The sequence below is a fragment of the Physella acuta genome, unplaced genomic scaffold (assembly GCF_028476545.2).
Source record: "Physella acuta isolate Inbredline_101_S28 unplaced genomic scaffold, ASM2847654v3 ptg000728l, whole genome shotgun sequence".
Classification (NCBI taxonomy): Eukaryota; Metazoa; Mollusca; class Gastropoda; family Physidae; genus Physella; species Physella acuta.
In genome coordinates this window covers 155783-178842 of record NW_026732246.1, presented here as the reverse complement: position 1 = coordinate 178842, position 23060 = coordinate 155783, and the positions used below count along the sequence as shown (strand labels likewise).

The 23060-nt window shown below is 41.2% G+C and overlaps 1 protein-coding gene across 1 annotated transcript; it reads left to right on the top strand.

The window, feature by feature from the left end:
• The first annotated feature begins 2561 nt into the window (after positions 1–2561).
• On the top strand, positions 2562–9799 carry LOC131950019 (large ribosomal subunit protein uL18m). Its single transcript, XM_059312024.1, has 6 exons — positions 2562–2715; positions 5700–5796; positions 5952–6029; positions 7186–7299; positions 8858–8975; positions 9620–9799. The coding sequence occupies exons 1-6, from the start codon at positions 2622–2624 to the stop codon at positions 9770–9772; spliced, it is 654 nt and encodes a 217-aa protein (XP_059168007.1). The 5' UTR covers positions 2562–2621; the 3' UTR covers positions 9773–9799.
• Positions 9800–23060: the final 13261 nt, after the last annotated feature.

The window sequence follows — 23060 nt, the reverse complement described above, 5'->3', positions numbered from 1 at the left end:
ATTGTACTATTCTAGTAGCGTCTACGTTTACAACACGTATAAACAGCTGTATCAAGTTTGTCATTCTAAAAATAACCATTACGATGCATTGCAATTTTTTTTAAAAACCTTTACGTGTAGTACCATTTGGCAAGAGGGGTGTTAAGTTTAAGGCAACTGCATAATGTATTTGCTTAAGAATAATTGATCTAGAAAATATTATACATAAATCTTCACACATAATTACTTTATATATACAGTTTTAATCGTGTAATTAATTTTTTTTTTAAATTACAATACAGACACAAATACAACTGATGTGGCACCTCTATTTAAATTTACTTATGGGCAAACTGCGTAGTGGTGGGGACATTTTGACAAGGTCAACAACGTCGTCACGATGAAGTAGTAGTATTATGACAGTTTGGGCGATAGTGATTACGATTACAAATTATATGAAACAGCTGTAAAAAAAATAGTGTCATAATACCACTGCTACTTATTTAAATCTATTTCTGAATAAGTATATATGTGTAATTGAATATGTATGTTTAGAACAGTCATCTAAAAACTGACGCTATGTTCACTCTGTTCACCACACACACCTCACCACCACAAATGTGTAGAGCGACATTAATGTCACACCTAGGTATACACTGGGTTGGATAATTGACCTAAAGTGTCCGGACAGTGGTGAATGAAGTTGAACCCCCTCCCTCCCCCCCACCCCCACCCCCACCCCCAACCCACCGCGAACTGATCTGTTAAGTACATTTGGGAAAACGTGTAAAGATGTACCAAAGTACCATGCCGCAAGAATCATAGATTTTGAATCAGGTAAAACTCTGTGAATATTGTTTTTGCAATTACCAGTAAAAAGGTGTGTGATCATTACAGTGATCTAACCCATACCTGATCACTATGTTAAAAAAAATGATCTTTAAAAAACACAAAAAGCAGTAGCTAATTAAAAGATCTTTGATCTGAACTAAAAGACCAAAAATTTAGTTAAATGTAAGCTATTATTCTGGATGTTTTTCTATAATATTTAAAGCGTGTTTTTATACCAACTCTGATTTTAAAAACTTTCATTGTGCTGTAATACTTTAGCATTTATGATGACGATATATTTAATTATGATTGTAGACAAAAAAGAAATTGAAAACACGAATACAGTTAAACAATTATATTACATTCTAAAGTAATTATTGATTTGTTTTGACATTTATAATTAAATATATAGATATATAAATATTTATATAAGAGCGTGATTATGTCCCCTATTTCGCTTGTCTTAATTAATGTCCCAGGAATTATTATGTAAAAATTTTTTTTACAAGAATTACAAAACAGATTGTGTTGCGTTTATTGATTTTGGTTGTATATATATATATATATATATATATATATATATATATATATATATATATATATATATATATATATATATATATATATATATATATTGTTTACATTGATACATTTTTTGTTTTGTCGGCCTACATTGTGTGTTTTTTCTTATTTCTTCAAGTGCTACATACAATTTATTTTACATCATAGCGAAGTAATGACATACAGCCAGTAATTATATATATATATATATATATATATATATATATATATATATATATATATATATATATATATATATATATTTATAAATGTATATAATACACGTGTTATAACGTGTTAAATATTCGGCGCCTTTTTTTGCTCATTTCGCTCCCCCTACAACGAAAACCTGTTTATAACATTATTACATAAAAATAATCTGACGTAATTTACACAGCAACCTCAACTTTTGTCACGTATTTAGTTGAATATGCGGTAGAAAATTAATTATAAAATAAATTTTGGCACATCATTGTGTTTTCCATATTTGTTTTTGCCGTTGGCCATTCTTTGGTCGGCTTCTCCTCAGTCGGCCTTGTCCATATTGTGTGTTGTTGACGTTTTGCGTCAAAGCCAGCCTTTGTAGGCCTTGTCGGTTCTGTTTTGATCCTATGCTCTGCATTTCACGCGATGGAAACCGAAAAGGCTGGAACATTCTATTAAATTTTAAATAATATTAAATATTGTATTTATAGAGGAATTTAGGCCTACACACTTCATATTAAACATGTTTACGTTTGCTATAAATATTACTATACATATACAACCTACGCACACTACATTACAGTTAATTAATCTAAGTTGATTTGCACTCGACGAGTATTTAACACATACAGGTATTAACAAATTCCATGCAAATATATAATTGTGACTTTTTTCCTGTGACTTTTTTTCCTGTGACTTTTTTCCCCCTACAATCTTCCCAACCACACTGCAAATAAGTACACAAACCAACCTTAGTGCTAGGCTGCCCCAGCTGTGTGACGAATGTTTTAAAAAAAAACATGGCTAAGTTTAGTGGACGTCTATAAATGTAGCATTCAAATGTTTGGAAATCGCCATTAACCTAACTCAGATAGTTAGGGTTAGGTTAGGGTATGATTGAATAATTGCTTTACATGCCTATTATTATTGTAATTTTTTTGTTCTATTTATTAATATGATTAGAAACTTGCCAAGATGTGAAAGTAGCGAAAACATTGTGAGGTGTTCTGGATCCTGTTTAGGTAAGAAATAAAACAACAAGCAAAATGTCGATACTGGGATCATTTGCAAGGTTGCCAGTTCAAATATCATGTAGGACAATAAATTTACCTCAAAGCCTATCATGCTATGGATTTTTAGGTAAATATGCTAGGCTTAATGTTTTTTTAAATATTTTAAAGCAGTATGTGTTATTGTTATATCAGTGTACTGTTACTGTTACGTGTACAAGTTGTACAAGTGTACTAGACTTAACTTAACTCAAACTAGATCTAAGTACTGGGCTATTTTCACACGTGAAATAAAAACAGAAATATTTTTACTAGAATCTAGATCTAGATTCTAGATCTAATTTTTAGTTTAGGGCACTTTGGCAGTGAGTTTAGTCAGTTTAGTTAGAGTTTAGTATTACTCAGTTTGGTAATCTATCGTTTTGGGTACGTAAAATCGCTCGCGGCTATTTATGTACGAAAACGTTACCTCATTGTCAAGGCTTTAATAGAAGTATATTGTCATACTTTTGTGTCAAATATTATAGATAAATGAATAATAAACCTAAATCAATGGCTAAATATATCGATATAGGCCAGAAATTAACTTTAAACAGCAGTGTCTGTGAGCAAGATTTGCTATATAAACAGCAGCCATTTGTAAAATAGAGTGACTTCCCCCTGAATCTGGCGCTAAAAGCTTATAAAAATAAAACTTAGACAAGATGGCTGCTATAGTAAATGAGCATGATTGCATCTGTTGGAAACATCGCTAGTCTTCATTTATTACGGAAATGTTTTAATTCAATTGTTTAAAAACAGGTACATAAATGAATCAAGGAAACATTTTTGAATTTTTTAAAACATAAATCCTCCTCAAAATGTGAAATAATTATTAAAATTTAAGGAGTCACCTGTTTTTCACATTACAAATCGCGGGCGATTTTACGTACCCAAAACGATAGATTACCCTCAGTTTACTTACTGCTGAGTTTAGGCCAACAATTTTATTTTAAAATGTGTTTAGTTTAGTAGTAAGTTAGTGTAAAATCAGCCGAGGCTGGTAATGTGAAAAAAAGGTGACTCATTAATTTTAGGCCGCCTTTGCGCAGTTCGCTCCGCGTTACGCTTAATCTTTACCCTAGGTGGCACGCGATCTAAAAAAACGATTTTTTTTTTCGTGGTAACAATTTAATGTTGACATAGATATAGATCGAGTTTAAGTGTATTTATATTATTTCAACACTTAAGAGTCTAGATATAGATCGTACTTGTAAAAAAAAAAAATAGTACAGTGTAGTGTCAAAGAAAGTTTGTGAGGTCAGATGGGCCAGATGATAGTCCTAGATCTAGCAGCAACCTAGTTAAATCAAACTGTCCTTTAACCTTTAGGCCTAGCTATCTAGCATGCGTGATAGTAGATCTAAGTCTATATTATTTATCCTATGTGAACTTAAAAAAAAATTTCAATTTCCTTGAGGGGAGAGGGGGGTGGGAGGAAGAGAGAAGTGAAGACAGACGATCTCGTGTGAACGTCTATGACGTATGCTTTAGGCCTGCTGAACTCAGTGACCTCGCGACCGTGGGCCGTGGTGGGATTTTCCACTCACGGGATAGTAAACGTAAGGCAAGCAATCACGCCAGTGATGATGGTTTGAAATTTTATTAAAAAAAAAAAAAAGAATCATAGTCTACGTCATATTTTCAACATGAAGAAAAAAAAAATGTAAAAAAAAAAACAAACTAGCTAACCCCGGGTTCGAACTCTGAACTCCGGTCTATGAACTTCAAACTACAACTGGCACACTGTTGACTCAACCACAGCGGATGTGTTGGAGAGCTAAAAAGTAAGCATTTTTAATTTCAAGATGGCAAATCAAACCTGCGAGACGCGTAGTCTATTCTTTAGGGGCCACGCTTTGCGAGACGCGTAGTCACTTCGTTAATTTTATAATTTAAAAAAAAACCGGGGATGTTACTGTTTAGGTTACTGGTAGTCAACTAAATTATAGTAGGCCTAAATACTAGTAAAATACACACATTGCTAGCTAGTAGCTAAGGCTAAAATAAGGTCAATGCAAATCCTGTCTCTAACCCCAACCCTAGTCCTACCTTACACGCCTGACCCTAATTAATTTCTAACCATAAAATTAGTTGAGATTACAATACTACTAACAACCTAACACACCTATTTTATGGAAGAGTCTATTATCGGACCTCAGTATCTAAAATTATTCTATTTATGTTTTAAAAGTTAACAAAAATGTTTTAAAGTTTCATTAATGTACCTGTTTTTAAACAATTGTATTAAAACTTTTCATTAAAAAATAAAGACTAGTGATGTTTTCATCATATGCAACCAAACTCATTTACTTTAGCAGCCATCTTGTTTAATTATTTTTTTTTGGTAAAATTATAGTTAGAGATTCAGGGGAGACCACTCTAACTTACAGATCCGCTGTTTATATAGCAAATCTTGCTCGCAAACACTGCTGTTAATTTCTGGCCTATATTGATATATTTAGCCATTTTGGTTTATTATTCAGTTATCTATAACATTTGACACAAATATATCACAATATACTTCTATTAAAGCCTTAACAATGAGGCAACTTTTTCACACATTACTAGCATGGGTCGATTTTACGCACCTAAAAACGATAGATTACCAAATTTTATTATTTTAATATAATTTCAGTCAGTCTTGAGTCTTTACTTGATAATACTTGAGTAATGAGTATATTATAAGATTAAATTAGAAATACTCTCTACTTGCAAAAGTTTGTCGTCCACCTTTTCCCCTGCTTGTTACCTAAGTCAGTACTTAGTCGTACCCCCCTCCCCCCTTGTAAGGTCAACAATATCCAATAGATTTAACTCTCATTTCTGACCCAAACACACTACTAACCTGGATACTAGGCCTATCTAAAATTGTTGTTTTATTTATAGAAACTACTAAAGTATTATGTACATTATTTGTTTTTAGCCCATAAGACGTAAGTCACTCATTACTGAGTGACAAAACTAGTAACTAAGCAGTTTGAGATTCCAATTATTTACAGTCATTTTTTCTATATTTATGTTTAAAAATGTCATTTACACACATTATACGGGTAAATTTTCTTTCATTAACAGTGAATGTAAGAAGTTTTAACAGAAGCAGCCAATATCTATCAGAAAGTCCTAACAAAGATTATGTTGTTAGTAAAGTTTATCTCAATAGAAATCCAAGGTATGTTATCGGTTGCCTTCACAATTGTTTCTCTAACTATGATTTCCTGAGATACATTAACATGTACCTATTTGGTTTTTTTTTTTTTTTTTTTGTTTTTTTTTTTTTGTTCTAAGGCCTAATCATAACAAATGTTCTTGGATTTTTAATTATAGAAACCTTGAAAAACTACGGTTGGCAAGGAAACGTTTAGGGTGGCAGTTTCAAGCTCCACGTAAGGATTATTATCACAGGTACATATTTTACCCAGCTTCTAATTCTTTACTTACATTGTCACTGTTTATTTGTGACCTTTTAAAGTAAATTGCCACTGTTTATTGGTGACCTTTTAAAGTAAATTGTCACTGTTTATTTGTGACCTTTTAAAGTAAATTGTCACTGTTTATTTATTACCTTTTAAAGTAAGTTGTCACTGTTTATTTATGCCCTGCTTGTGTATTGTTTGACACATAAGTATCTGTGGCAGGATTTCTAGACAAAGGTTAACTAGCTTTCAATTCCCCCCAGTAAAGCAAAGGTTTTTAACTTGAGCCATTAAATCAAATCTTTTATTTCTCAAACTTTTGTACTTGAGCCATTAAATCAAATCTTTTATTTCTTAAACTTTTGTACTTGAGCCATTAAATCAAATCTTTTATTCCTCAAACTTTTGTACTTGAGCCATTAAATCAAATCTTTTATTTCTCAAACTTTTGTACTTGAACCATTAAATCAAATCTTTTATTTCTTAAACTTTTGTACTTGAGCCATTAAATCAAATCTTTTATTCCTCAAACTTTTGTACTTGAGCCATTAAATCAAATCTTTTATTTCTTAAACTTTTGTACTTGAGCCATTAAATCAAACTTTTTATTTTGCCAGGCTAGTATTCTCACAAATATTTTATTCTGCCAGGCTAGTATTCTCACAAATCTTTTATTTTGTCAGGCTAGTATTCTCACAAATCTTTTGTTTTGTCAGGCTAGTATTCTCACAAATCTTTTGTTTTGTCAGGCTAGTATTCTCACAAATCTTTTATTTTGTCAGGCTAGTATTCTCACAAATCTTTTGTTTTGTCAGGCTAGTATTCTCACAAATCTTTTATTTTGTCAGGCTAGTTTTCTCACAAATCTTTTGTTTTGTCAGGCTAGTATTCTCACAAATCTTTTATTTTGTCAGGCTAGTATTCTCACAAATCTTTTGTTTTGTCAGGCTAGTATTCTCACAAATCTTTTATTTTGTCAGGCTAATATTCTCACAAATCTTTTATTTTGTCAGGCTAGTATTCTCACAAATCTTTTGTTTTGTCAGGCTAGTATTCTCACAAATGTTTTATTTTGTCAGGCTAGTATTCTCACAAATGTTTTATTTTGTCAGGCTAGTATTCTCACAAATGTTTTATTTTGTCAGGCTAGTATTCTCCCGCAGTAACAGACACACAGAGGCGTGGATAGAACACTGGAGTGGGGAGGTGGTCGTCTCAGCCAGCTCGAAGGAATGGGCCATTCGCAATCAACTTTATAGGTACAAGTAGTTGTCATGATCAGTTTATCAACTTTATAGGTACAAGTAGTTGTCATGATCAGTTTATCAACTTTATAGGTACAAGTAGTTGCCATGATCAGTTTATCAACTTTATAGGTACAAGTAGTTGTCATGATCAGTTTATCAACTTTATAGGTACAAGTAGTTGTCATGATCAGTTTATCAACTTTATAGGTACAAGTAGTTGCCATGATCAGTTTATCAACTTTATAGGTACAAGTAGTTGTCATGATCAGTTTATCAACTTTATAGGTACAAGTAGTTGTCATGATCAGTTTATCAACTTTATAGGTACAAGTAGTTGTCATGATCAGTTTATCAACTTTATAGGTACAAGTAGTTGCCATGATCAGTTTATCAACTTTATAGGTACAAGTAGTTGCCATGATCAGTTTATTTCATAATTATTCTGTGCAAAATCATAGATTATGGGGATGGTTTCTTAGGTTTGTGCTCTGAAGGCCAACTTTGTTTTTTTATAAACATGGTCTAGCTAAATAGTCTAGTACTGTAGGAGATCCTGCAATGATTTTATGTTGTTTAAGCATTGTATCTCAGTCCACTCGTTGAATCAATGTTTAAAGACAGCTTTGTTTGGCCGCAATGGTATGGTCAAGTGGTAGATCAATTGACTGCTAGCCAGAAGATCTTGAGTTTGGATCTCTGTCCAGGCTAGTCATTGAAGGACATCCCTGAGTCCACTCAGCTCTGATGGGTACCTGAATCCCATTAGGGAAAGTAAAGGTGGCTGGGCATAGCGCTGATATCACCATCCCTTTACATGCAGCAGGTCTAGAAATAATGTGAATTCTACTCTATCTGCCCTATGTATGTATTGTTAAACTCTATCTGCCCTATGTATGTATTGTTAAACTCTATCTGCCCTATGTATGTATTGTTAAACTCTATCTGCCCTATGTATGGTTAAACTCTATCTGCCCTATGTATGTATTGTTAAACTCTATCTGCCCTATATATGTATTATTAAACTCTATCTGCCCTATGTATGTATTGTTAAACTCTATCTGCCCTATGTATGTATTGTTAAACTCTATCTGTCCTATGTATGTATTGTTAAACTCTATCTGTCCTATGTATGTATTGTTAAACTCTATCTGCCCTATGTATGTATGGTTAAACTCTATCTGCCCTATGTATGTATGGTTAAACTCTATCTGCCCTATGTATGTATGGTTAAACTCTATCTGTCCTATGTATGTATAGTTAAACTCTATCTGCCCTATGTATGTATGGTTAATCTCGATCTGCCCTATGTTATGTATTGTTAAACTCTATCTGCCCTATGTATGTATAGTTAAACTCTATCTGCCCTATGTATGTATTGTTAATCTCGATCTGCCCTATGTTATGTATTGTTAAACTCTATCTGCCCTATGTATGTATTGTTAAACTCTATCTGCCCTATGTATGTATTGTTAATCTCGATCTGCCCTATGTTATGTATTGTTAAACTCTATCTGCCCTATGTATGTATAGTTAAGTCTGTAAGGAGAACTAATCTAGCCAATTCCTCCAGCTGTACGGATGTGTCGGCCAGTACCAGTGTGGGCAAGGTCCTGGCTCAGCGCTGCCTGGAGAGTGGCATCACCTGCTTCTACTTTGACCAGTCACAGGTGGACATGAATGCTGAGAAGGTCAGGGTCAATGTGTGATTTGTCTGAACAATTAAAGTGCTCACATTATTGGTAGCAGTCAGTGAGGGATGGTGAACTTGTGAAACAATTAAAGTGCTCACATTATTGGTAGCAGTCAGTGAGGGATGGTGAACTTGTGAAACAATTAAAGTGCTCACATTATTGGTAGCAGTCAGTGAGGGATGGTGAACTTGTGAAACAATTAAAGTGCTCACATTATTGGTAGCAGTCAGTGAGGGATGGTGAACTTGTGAAACAATTAAAGTGCTCACATTATTGGTAGCAGTCAGTGAGGGATGGTGAACTTGTGAAACAATTAAAGTGCTCACATTATTGGTAGCAGTCAGTGAGGGATGGTGAACTTGTGAAACAATTAAAGTGCTCACATTATTGGTAGCAGTCAGTGAGGGATGGTGAACTTGTGAAACAATTAAAGTGCTCACATTATTGGTAGCAGTCAGTGAGGGATGGTGAACTTGTGAAACAATTAAAGTGCTCACATTATTGGTAGCAGTCAGTGAGGGATGGTAAACATTGAGAATGACTAGATATCGCCTCACTATTATTGTTTAGCGTAATCTAACTTGATTCTAACCCCGATGTTTTGATGACACTCCCATGTTTGTTACTGGCCATGTCCACAGGTGCAAAGTTTCCTGCAAGAACTGACCAGTGCTCACATCTCCCTGTTTGAGCCCTGTATGATTGTGCCTAGGTTCACCCCAGGCATCAACTACGACGGCTACAACCGTTACGCTGAGCCTAAAGTCTGGAAGGAAGATTATCAAGATATTTGATTGTTGTGTGAAATACTTTGTACAACACCAAGTTTTTTTAATACTTTGTACAACACCAACTCAGTTTTTTGTTCAGTTTTTTTTTTATTTTCATGTGTTGGTGATAGGTTCTAGTGCAGGCGAGCTCATTTCAGCAGGGGGAAGAATTCATAGCTCATTTGAGCAGGGGGAACAATTCATAGCTCATTTCAGCAGGGGGAACAATTCATAGCTCATTTCAGCAGGGGGAACAATTCATAGCTCATTTCAGCAGGGGGAACAATTCATAGCTCATTTCAGCAGGGGGAACAATTCATAGCTCATAGCTGTGAAAGCAAGGGGTGGGGATAGTGGCAAAAACAACTTCCATCCTGTAATTTGCTGTTACCCCCTTCCTGCTGTGGCCAGCTCTACAGTTTTAGATGGATGTTATGACCTTCACCTTGTTTGACCTGGTCAAATATTGTGTTCAACACGGACCAAATCATCACTCTTCCCTCAAGACACATGGGTCGCCACAGAAAGATCTCTCCACTTTTGTTGGTCTTCTGTCAGCTGTTTCCTGACAGGCCTACCTCTGTCAGCTGTTTCCTGACAGTCTTGCCTCTGTCAGCTGTTTCCTGACAGTCTTGCCTCTGTCAGCTGTTTCCTGACAGTCCTGCCTCTGTCAGCTGTTTCCTGACAGTCCTGCCTCTGTCAGCTGTTTCCTGACAGTCCTACCTCTGTCAGCTGTTTCCTGACAGGCCTACCTCTGTCAGCTGTTTCCTGACAGTCCTACCTCTGCCCACTGATTTCCCGCTGTACACCTAAATCTCTCTCTTGGCCTTCCCTGCTTTCTCTTTTGTTGAGGCATCCAGTTTAGCGCCATTCCTGTGCTGTGATCTGGATTCATGTTTAGGGCATGCCCCATCCTATACCATCTTGATTTATTTGACTATTTAGACAAGAGCATACAAGAAATGTAAACATTTTTCACTGTTTGGATTTTGACTGTTAAAAATTGTAGACTAAATAGTTTTAAAAAAAGCACACCCTTGCTTAACAAGGGAAATAATTTTCTTTCATCTAGACATTGCAAGGCATGAGTTATAACCCTTTGATGGGGACTGGGCAACGTCTTTACCTACAAATTGTGGAACACAACAGTAAGAAAGGTTTTGATTTTAATCTGGTCAATAGCTGGGGCGGGGGGGGGGGGGGGGTAGTCGGTGTCACCCTTTAACAAAGTGTATGATGTTAGTGCACACACACCAGACAGGTGATCAATAATGGACACCAGCAATGTACCAGTGGACTAAATTGGTTGTGGCTTGGTCGAGCCTTATAGGGCACCGTTTGATCAGAGGTCGAGACTTGTACCAATAGATAGATTCAAGAAGGATTCAACATAGCTGGCACTGAGAAATAGAATCGTCAAAACTGTGAGATCCGTTTTTCTCCCAGACTTTTTCTACGGAGGAAGGGGGGGGGGGGTGGAAGACTGTAAAAAGTATACATTTTCTATATAATTTTCATTTCCTTCGGAGGGGGGGGGGGGGTTGGTGGACATTCTTCGGTGTCACACCCCCCCCCCCCCCCTGTAAGAAACTGACCGAGATGAAACTCACACTCGAGTTGTGGAAACAAATTCAGGAAGCAGTGGCCCACGCGAGATGTCTTATTTACAAGGCAAAAAACACCAAAAAAGGTTGTTCTAATAGCAAAAAACAATAATTATTGACAATACGATTTTGCCGACAACCGAAGGTGAATGGTTGTAGCTAGATAAAGTTAAGCGAAAGTTTGCTGGTTAAATGGGTTAAAAATGATGTTTGCTGTTGTCCAAATGTTATTTTGCTCATTTTTTGCTGCCTGTCCAGAAGTAAAGTCAAATGTTAACAGCAGGGGCGAATTACGCTTGAGTGGGGCCCCCGGCTGAAATTATTTGGGGGCCCCTATATATATATAGATGACTGCAGTCATCTCCCCCCCCCCCTCTCCATTAACCCGCTACTGGTTAAAGAGACCTTGAATTTTTCTGCTGTGAAGGGAGGAGGGGAATAGGATTATTTATCCTGCGCAGTCTGAAATCATTTTATTTTTTAATTATAATAATTGAATGCTGTGTTTCGGCCACATGTCTTCATCAGTTATTTGATGAGCGTCTCGTCCTTGTACGTGCCGTACCCCGCTCCTAACGACCTCTTACATTTTAATTAAAAACCCAAACCTCGGTCACAATATGCTCCGTTTTCCCGCCAGGCTAGCAGGTAGTCTGCGGGTAATTGCTACAGGGCAGGTAGACAGGCACTCCCATCTGACGAACATCCAGTGCAACAAGAGTTGTCTCACTTGATGATGCGTGGAGTGGGGTAAAAAAAATGTTGATCAGCTTACCGTTATTGCATGACGGTTGGGTAGGTCAGTTGGTGGTGGGGTGTGGGGTGGCAAGTTTGTAGTGAGGGGACTAGGATGTGGGGTGGCAAGTTTGTAGTGAGGGGACTAGGATGTGGGGTGGCAAGTTTGTAGTGAGGGGACTAGGATGTGGGGTGGCAAGTTTGTAGTGAGGGGACTAGGATGTGGGGTGGCAAGTTTGTAGTGAGGGGACTAGGATGTTTTAAAAGCCATTTCGTTTACCAAATGGGAATGCTTAGAAAAATGTAAGATATTACATAACTTTCCTGGGGCGCCTAGAGAAACAGTGATTGAGTGGTCCAGGGCCCCCTGAGATAGAGTGGTCTAGGGCCCCCTGAGATAGAGTGGTCTAGGGCCCCCTGAGATAGAGTGGTCTAGGGCCCCCTAAGATAGAGTGGTCTAGGGGCCCCTGAGATAGAGTAGTCTAGGGCCCCCTGAGATAGAGTGGTCTAGGGGCCCCTGAGATTGGTCTGAATGCCATGAATCAATCACGTGGTACCGGCGGGAGTTTGGCTGAACGATGGAACAGCTGATATCTGACCAGGGCCTCTACACCAGCTGATACCTGACCAGGGTCTCTACACCAGCTGATACCTGACCAGGGTCTCTACACCAGCTGATACCTGACCAGGGTCTCTACACCAGCTGATACCTGACCAGGGTCTCTACACCAGCTGATACCTGACCAGGGTCTCTACACCAGCTGATACCTGACCAGGGTCTCTACACCAGCTGATACCTGACCAGGGTCTCTACACCAGCTGATACCTGACCAGGGCCTCTACACCAGCTGATACCTGACCAGGGTCTCTACACCAGCTGCCGGTTAGCGGGGTGGACCAACGGCAGAGCGGGCCGGTGACCGGTGTTGAATCATCTGACCAGTTGTTAGCTCCAGCAAGACCACAACATCCCAGCATCCAGTACAGATTTCTTCACAGGGCGGAGCGTTTATACAATTTGACATCTAAAGTCAAATCACAGCAGTAAAAAGATTTTTCAACACATCAAACTAAACCGACTGGTTTACTTCATTATATTTTTTTCTTAGCTCTTTTATCACGAAGATGGGTGTTAACCGCTACACGAACAGGAGAGTTAACCGCTACACGGAGAGCCCGAGAGAGATGAATAACCGGAAATCAATTTGACACGCCATACATTTTCCACTCGATCCTGCGGGAATTGTCGGCCAAGATATTTGAAAATTGTTGTGTCTGGCTGGCAATAGTCAACACTGTCATATCATATGTGGACAGCACTGTCATAGGGTAGACAGCACTGTCATAGGGTGGACAGCACTGTCATAGGGTGGACAACAATGTCATAGGGTGGACAGCTGTGTCATAGGGTGGACAGCAGTGTCATAGGGTGGACAGCACTGTCATAGGGTGGACAGCACTGTCATAGAGTGGACAGCACTGTCATATCATAGTGTGGACAGCACTGTCATAGGGTGGACAGCACTGTCATAGGGTGGACAGCACTGTCATAAGGTGGACAAAACTGTCATAGGGTGGACAGCACCGTCCAAGGGTGGACAGCTGTGTCATAGGGTGGACAGCACTGTCATAGAGTGGACAGCACTGTCATATCATAGGGTGGACAGCACTGTCATAGGGTGGACAGCACTGTCATATAGTGGACAGCACTGTCATAAGGTGGACAAAACTGTCATAGGGTGGACAGCTGTGTCATATCATAGGGTGGACAACACTGTCATAGGGTGGACAAAACTGTCATAGGGTGGACAGCACTGTCATAGGGTGGACAACACTGTCATAGGGTGGACAGCACTGTCATAGGGTGGACATCACTGTCATAGGGTGGACAGCTGTGTCATATCATAGGGTGGACAACACTGTCATAGGGTGGACAGCACTGTCATAGGGTGGACAGCACTGTCATAGGGCGGACAGCAGTGTCATATCATAGGTGGACAGCACTGTCATAGGGTGGACAACAGTGTCATATCATAGGTGGACACCACTGTCATAGGGTGGACAGCACTGTCATAGGGTGGACAGCTGTGTCATATCATAGGGTGGACAACACTGTCATAGGGTGGACAGCTGTGTCATATCATAGGGTGGACAACACTGTCATAGGGTGGACAAAACTGTCATAGGGTGGACAGCACTGTCATAGGGTGGACAGCTGTGTCATATCATAGGGTGGACAACACTGTCATAGGGTGGACAAAACTGTCATAGGGTGGACAGCACTGTCATAGGGTGGACAGCACTGTCATAGGGTGGACAGCTGTGTCATATCATAGGGTGGACAACACTGTCATAGGGTGGACAAAACTGTCATAGGGTGGACAGCACTGTCATAGGGTGGACAACACTGTCATAGGGTGGACAGCACTGTCATAGGGTGGACATCACTGTCATAGGGTGGACAGCTGTGTCATATCATAGGGTGGACAACACTGTCATAGGGTGGACAGCACTGTCATAGGGTGGACAGCACTGTCATAGGGTGGACAGCAGTGTCATATCATAGGTGGACAGCACTGTCATAGGGTGGACAACAGTGTCATATCATAGGTGGACACCACTGTCATAGGGTGGACACCACTGTCATAGGGTGGACAGCACTGTCATAGGGCGGACAGCTGTGTCATATCATAGGGTGGACAACACTGTCATAGGGTGGACAGCACTGTCATAGGGTGGACAGCACTGTCATAGGGTGGACAACACTGTCATAGGGTGGACAACACTGTCATAGGGTGGACAGCACTGTCATAGGGTGGACAGCTGTGTCATATCATAGGGTGGACAACACTGTCATAGGGTGGACAGCACTGTCATAGGGTGGACAGCAGTGTCATGGGGTGGACAGCACTGTCATAGGGTGGACAGCACTGTCATAGGGTGGACAGCAGTGTCATATCATAGGTGGACAGCACTGTCATAGGGTGGACAACAGTGTCATATCATAGGTGGACACCACTGTCATAGGGTGGACAGCACTGTCATAGGGTGGACAGCACTGTCATAGGGTGGACAACACTGTCATAGGGTGGACAGCACTGTCATAGGGTGGACAGCAGTGTCATATCATAGGGTGGACAACACTGTCATAGGGTGGACAGCACTGTCATAGGGTGGACAGCAGTGTCATAGGGTGGACACCACTGTCATAGGGTGGACAGCAGTGTCATAGGGTGGACAGCACTGTCATAGGGTGGACAGCACTGTCATAGGGTGGACAGCACTGTCATAGGGTGGACAACACTGTCATAGGGTGGACAGCACTGTCATAGGGTGGACAGCAGTGTCATAGGGTGGACAGCACTGTCATAGGGTGGACAGCAGTGTCATAGGGTGGACAGCACTGTCATAGTGTGGACAGCACTGTCATAGGGTGGACAGCAGTGTCATATCATAGGTGGACACCACTGTCATAGGGTGGACAGCACTGTCATAGGGTGGACAGCAGTGCCATAGCAGCAGGACACAGGTACTAACCAGCACCGCCGCCTACAAGACTTACACTGTCTACTAGCCTCAGGACACACCCTGACACTTGCTATAACTAACGACGATATTTCTGTTTGAGTTTTCTACTAGTCAATTGAAGAAAAAATTAAATGTATCTCGACATCTAAAAACTCGTGTAGGCCCAATCAGACGATTTAAAAATGTTTAAATGAAGATAAAATGGACAGGAATCTAAAAATAGAATCTATTGTTTGCTGTGACAATGAACCGACCAATAGGATGAGCCGAGGCCATTAACTACAGGGATTCATTAGCATTCATCAAGCCTGAACGAGATTGGGTGCTAAAATTAGCATATGACTCCGCTAAATATAGTTTCAAGCGACATTTTGATGTTTGTGAAAAATGAGACGCACATTTTTTTTTATGATATCACAGCGTCTTCTAATAATTGGAAGTAATAGAGTCGAACATTTTAAACTGTGGAATTTTTTATTTTTTTTTGGTAACTTTCCGGTGACTTTGATTAGCTGAACTTCAAAGTATAGCCATTATCCTCCTTCGTTAGGATTATGATTGAAGTATCGTAGTTATCGATATTAAAGCATCGATTATCGTGGCACGGCCGACATGGTATCACCCTGTCAATGATAGGGTCACGAGACTCGTACGACTAGCGTGTCGGTGTGTTAGGGTTTTTGTTGGGGTTTTGTTGGGGTTTTGTTGGGGTTTTGTTGGGGTTTTGTTTGGGGTTTTGTTTGGGGTTTGATAGGGTTTGTTGGTTTGGATTTTGTTGGGGTCAGAGTCCGTGTTTGGGGTGGGCTCTCCTATTCTGTTAAAGTAGTGTATCATTTTAAAACTAATCCGGACTTTGTTCGCGGACAACGAATTATCCCGAAAATATATCTTGATGTATTGACATGAACACTCCAATCGAATCCTGCCGATTGTTGCTGTCTAGAAACTGTATTCTTTCTTTTCTTTACCGTCTAGAAACTTTCTTTTCTTTACTGTCTAGAAACCTTTCTTTTATTTACTGTCTAGAAACGTCAATGTTTGAATCTGTTAGGTGGCGATGCGAGCGAATAAAATCTAATTGTAAAACCTAGAAACCGTATTTTTGTAACCAGGATGGTCCCCCCTGAGAAACCATCAATGCTTGGTTTATATCCTCCCTTGTTTGAATAAAAGACGGAGGCTGTACTTTCTTATACAAATATTGATTTTAAAGAAAAAAGACTTAGTACCTGACATGAGAAAAAAAAAACCTTATAAAAACTGGCTCCCCAGAGCGAGTTATCTGCCCGTGATGGAAGAAGAAAAGGTTACTCCCCTTGACTCCGGGATAACCCACTCGATGTAATGTTTACAACACAAAAAGTTTATGGAGGGGAAAAATGAAATAGTTAGCATCCCGCTAAGCGCTCAAAATTAGATTGTTTTCAAGTTTTTTTTTTCCAGTGCTGTGATGGGCGTTTGTTTCATCTTGTTAACGATTGTCGACAGTTGTGAAAAAACCGGTTGTTTCAAGCATCTACAATATGCAAAACTTGACAGCTAAATCTAGCCACGCCCATCTACAACCTGCAGCCACGCCCATCTACAACCTGCAGCCACGCCCATCTACAACCTGCAGCCACGCCCATCTACAACCTGCAGCCACGCCCATCTACAACCTGCAGCCACGCCCATCTACAACCTGCAGCCACGCCCATCTACAACCTGCAGCCACACCCGTCTACAACTGTGTGAGATAAGAAAGTGATGTACACAAAGACACGCTCCAATATCCACATGACAGATCAGTTGCCAGACACGACAGGTGACATGCCAGTAACGACATATGACATGCCAGACACGACATATGACATGCCAGACACGACAGATGACATGCCAGACACGACAGATGACATGTCAGACACAACAGATGACATGTCAGACATGACAGATGACATGTCAGACATGACAAGTGAGATGAACTTGTGTGTCTACAAACTGACGGAATCAACTCCGTGTCAGGCCCCCAATCAGCTCTCATCAGAAGACACTTTGTTGGCCGGGGTTTTGATACCTTGAACTAGCGAGTTAGCTAGCGCTCTACCACTCCACCACCTGATCCAACTTTCTAAAAATCTCGGACAGGTGGTTGTAGCAAGAGATGCAGGTAAAAGTACATCACTCTTAATGTGTCCGAGCAGGATCCAGGTAAAATCAATAGCGACAGGTTGTGCCATCTATCCTCATCAGTGCCATGTTGTCAGTACCGCCATGTTGTCATGACACGACCCCATCTAGCGTTGCACTCTTACTCCCATCAAATATAACAACAGGAAAACCAAATGAATACACCTGACCTTTACTGGTAAAGTACAAATACGATTGGTCCGGGGGGGGGGGGAGATGAGATGACGTCAGCAGTTGATATCATTTGAATGCATGAGTCGCCAGACGACAGACTTCTGCTCATCCAGAACATTCCCGCCCTGCAGACACAGACTAGGCTGAGTAAGGAGAGCCGTGCTAAGACTAAATGTCTGCCCTCATTAACCGATCATTTCTTAATTAACGCGATCCTGTGTGATGATGTGTGATCCTGCCTGATTATGTGTGATGATGTGTGCTCCTGTATGACCGCGATCAGCACTCTAAGAAATGAATGAAACCCCCTGCACCTCAGTGTGAGTCGAGCCAGTCTTCTAGGGCGGGCGGTAACTCCGTGTGCCAGGGGACATCACTGTGGTGTACTTTAGCCCTCAGCTGAGACCAAACATGTCAGGGACTGCCTTATCTAGTGGACGCTGGCCATAAATCACTCACTGACTGGGGCATCTGAGAGAATCATCTCATTCATTGGATGGACTTTATCAACAGACTAACGCTTCAGCATGGGTCACCGTGACATACACCAACTGACCCAGGGAAACCCCTGTATCACGTGACTAGCATGAAATAGACAGCTGGTCAGTGAAACAGGTGGTCAGTGAAACAGGTGGTCAGTGAAACAGCTGGTCAGTGAAACAGCTGGTCAGTGAAACAGCTGGTCAGTGAAACAGCTGGTCAGTAAACAGCTGGTCAGTGAAACAGCTGGTCAGTGAACAGCTGGTCAGTGAAACAGCTGGTCAGTGAAACAGCTGGTCAGTGAAACAGCTGGTCAGTAAACAGCTGGTCAGTGAAACAGCTGGTCAGTGAACAGCTGGTCAGTGAAACAGCTGGTCAGTGAAACAGCTGGTCAGTGAAACAGCTGGTCAGTGAAACAGCTGGTCAGTGAAACAGCTGGTCAGTGAAACAGCTGGTCAGTGAACAGCTGGTCAGGGAAACAGCTGGTCAGTAAACAGCTAATCAGTAAACAGCTGGTCAGTGAAACAGCTGGTCAGTGAAACAGCTGGTCAGTGAAACAGCTGGTCAGTAAACAGGTGGTCAGTGAAACAGCTGGTCAGTGAAACAGCTGGTCAGTGAAACAGCTGGTCAGTGAAACAGCTGGTCAGTAAACAGGTGGTCAGTGAAACAGCTGGTCAGTCAAACAGCTGGTAAGTTAACAGCTGGTCAGTGAAACAGCTGGTCAGTGAAACAGCTGGTCAGTGAAACAGCTTGTCAGTAAACAGGTGGTCAGTGAAACAGCTGGTCAGTCAAACAGCTGGTAAGTTAACAGCTGGTCAGTGAAACAGCTGGTCAGTGAAACAGCTGATCAGGGAAACATCTGGTCAGTGAAACAGCTGGTCAGTGAAACAGCTGGTCAGGGAAACATCTGGTCAGTGAAACAGCTGGTCAGTTAAACAGCTGGTCAGTGAAACAGCTGGTCAGTAAACAGGTGGTCAGTGAAACAGCTGGTCAGTGAAACAGCTGGTCAGTAAACAGGTGGTCAGTGAAACAGCTGGTCAGTGAAACAGCTGGTCAGTGAAACAGCTGGTCAGTAAACAGGTGGTCAGTGAAACAGCTGGTCAGTCAAACAGCTGGTAAGTTAACAGCTGGTCAGTGAAACAGCTGGTAAGTTAACAGCTGGTCAGTGAAACAGCTGGTCAGTGAAACAGCTGGTCAGTGAAACAGCTTGTCAGTAAACAGGTGGTCAGTGAAACAGCTGGTCAGTCAAACATCTGGTAAGTTAACAGCTGGTCAGTGAAACAGCTGGTCAGTGAAACAGCTGATCAGGGAAACATCTGGTCAGTGAAACAGCTGGTCAGTGAAACAGCTGGTCAGGGAAACATCTGGTCAGTGAAACAGCTGGTCAGTGAAACAGCTGGTCAGGGAAACATCTGGTCAGTGAAACAGCTGGTCAGTGAAACAGCTGGTCAGGGAAACATCTGGTCAGTGAAACAGCTGGTCAGTGAAACAGCTGGTCAGGGAAACATCTGGTCAGTGAAACCACTGGTCAGTAAACAGCTGGTCAGTGAAAAAGCTGGTCAGTAAACAGGTGGTCAGTGAAACAGCTGGTCAGTCAAACAGCTGGTAAGTTAACAGCTGGTCAGTGAAACAGCTGGTAAGTTAACAGCTGGTCAGTGAAACAGCTGGTCAGTGAAACAGCTGGTCAGTGAAACAGCTTGTCAGTAAACAGGTGGTCAGTGAAACAGCTGGTCAGTCAAACAGCTGGTAAGTTAACAGCTGGTCAGTGAAACAGCTGGTCAGTGAAACAGCTGATCAGGGAAACATCTGGTCAGTGAAACAGCTGGTCAGTGAAACAGCTGGTCAGGGAAACATCTGGTCAGTGAAACAGCTGGTCAGTGAAACAGCTGGTCAGGGAAACATCTGGTCAGTGAAACAGCTGGTCAGTGAAACAGCTGGTCAGGGAAACATCTGGTCAGTGAAACAGCTGGTCAGTGAAACAGCTGGTCAGGGAAACATCTGGTCAGTGAAACCACTGGTCAGTAAACAGCTGGTCAGTGAAAAACCCCTACCTGTACACCTACACCTACACCTACACCTACACCTACACCTACACCTACACCTACACCTACACCTACACCTACACCTACACCTACACCTACACCTACACCTACACCTACACCTACACCTACACCTACACCTACACCTACACCTACACCTACACCTACACCTACACCTACACCTACACCTACACCTACATTTAATCTACCTAGCCCAAATTTTGTCCATGACTGATCATGATAATAAATTATTTAAAAAAAAGCTTTTGAAATGTCGAATTCTTCTCCTTCTTCGTTCTTAATTGTAAAGTTGGATGGTATTTCCGCCAAGACGTGTTAACGTCGACTCCAAAAGTGCCCACAAAGCATCGCCAATGTCAATTTTGTTGTTTGGATTTTCCCAATCTTCTAAATTTAGACTCACCCAATCTTGGGCGTATTACGTCAGTGATATGCTGGAAGGTCAAGGACGAGACCTTGATTCTAAAATTAGAATCAGCATTAGGACGTGCTGGAGCAAACAGGACAGCGTCAACCAATCAAAGGGATATGACAGGTCAGTACGGTGTCTGTCATGGTGAAGAGGGGTGGCGGGGGGGGGGGGGGAATGTCCCGAGTTACCGGATGTGCTGACCCAGGTTACCGGATGTGGTACCGGATGTGGTACTGAGCTAAACGACCTCATTTGATTGGCTGTGAAATGGAGACGCATGTTGTTTCTCAGAAAATTACTTCCTGAATGGGCACTTGTATAGCCTTCCGTATAATTAATCACTTTGGAAATTATTTAGAATTTTGTCAAGGTATTCGAGGGGTTCCTAGATTTAAAAAACAACAACTCATATTTACTTTTTTTCATAGTTTATTTTGAGGAATTCATCTGTTTAAATTAAAATAAAAAACTAACCGACAATTTAAAAGCCAATTATAAATGATATTCCGCATAAAACAGCTTTATGGCTGGTATAAGAACTGGGTTTCTTTCGGACTTTTTTTCTCTGGCAGCGGGGTGGGGGGGGGGGGTACTAGAAACTTAAGGGGTTATGGGAGGACATTTTTCTACATAAACTACAATTGTGTGTTGTTCTTTTTGTACCGGAGAGAAGTCTGAACGAGACAGTTTAGGACATGAATTCAACAGAAGCAGAATGTGAGAAAGGTTTTCTGGAGGCGATGACGTATTTCCGGGTCTGATCTGTCAAGAGTGGGTAGAGTCTGGTCGTATGACGGTGACGTCACAATGTGGGTCAGTGTTAGCACCCCGGCAGTTGTCGTGAATGATGCCATCTATTTTTAGCTGCACCTGAGTTGCGCATGTCCTTAAAATTTTGCCCTGCAGTAAATAAATGACAAGTTGATTGGATGGTAAAAATAACGCTGTGACGTCATAAATTAAGTTGCTTCCACACACAAGTTGAACCAGATTAAACCGACATTTAATACATGCCAAAACGGGGAAACCTTTAGGGTTCATTACGACAAATTGATTCGAGCAAATTTGTGGTCAACAGTTTGTGTCGACTCAGCTAAACATTTGTGAGAAATGTTTACGTCATGAAAAGTGTCTCTTCTAGAAATCTCTAGAATCTTTTATGCTCGTCTACAATGTTACACAAATTCATCTCCCCTGTCGTGTCTGGCATGTCATGACGTGATCCAGACATCGAACAGACGTGATCCAGACATCGAACAGACGTGATCCAGACATCGAACACTACCAACTAATTGAAATAATTGTTTATCAATCTTTGTCTCAATACCAGGAGACTAACGAAGAATAATCGAGGCCTACAGGACCAGGTAGAGCTGAGGAACACAAGACATCCGGCTGTCAACTCCACAAGACATCCGGCTGTCTCAGGAACTCCACAAGACATCCGGCTGTCTCAGGAACTCCACAAGACATCCGGCTGTCAACTCCACAAGACATCCGGCTGTCTCAGGAACTCCACAAGACATCCGGCTGTCTCAGGAACTCCACAAGACATCCGGCTGTCTCAGGAACTCCACAAGACATCCGGCTGTCTCAGGAACTCCACAAGACATCCGGCTGTCTCAGGAACTCCACAAGACATCCGGCTGTCAACTCCACAAGACATCCGGCTGTCAACTCCACAAGACATCCGGCTGTCTCAGGAACTCCACAAGACATCCGGCTGTCTCAGGAACTCCACAAGACATCCGGCTGTCTCAGGAACTCCACAAGACATCCGGCTGTCAACTCCACAAGACATCCGGCTGTCTCAGGAACTCCACAAGACATCCGGCTGTCTCAGGAACTCCACAAGACATCCGGCTGTCTCAGGAACTCCACAAGACATCCGGCTGTCTCAGGAACTCCACAAGACATCCGGCTGTCTCAGGAACTCCACAAGACATCCGGCTGTCAACTCCACAAGACATCCGGCTGTCTCAGGAACTCCACAAGACATCCGGCTGTCTCAGGAACTCCACAAGACATCCGGCTGTCAACTCCACAAGACATCCGGCTGTCTCAGGAACTCCACAAGACATCCGGCTGTCTCAGGAACTCCACAAGACATCCGGCTGTCTCAGGAACTCCACAAGACATCCGGCTGTCTCAGG

Coding starts and splice junctions, on each gene's coding strand:
- LOC131950019 (XM_059312024.1), top strand. CDS start 2,622: ATGTCGATACTGGGATCATTTGCAAGGTTGCCAGTTCAAATATCATGT. Junction 2,716..5,699: donor ATCATGCTATGGATTTTTAG/GTAAATATGCTA, acceptor TTTCATTAACAG/TGAATGTAAGAAGTTTTAAC. Junction 7,300..8,857: donor ATTCGCAATCAACTTTATAG/GTACAAGTAGTT, acceptor CAATTCCTCCAG/CTGTACGGATGTGTCGGCCA.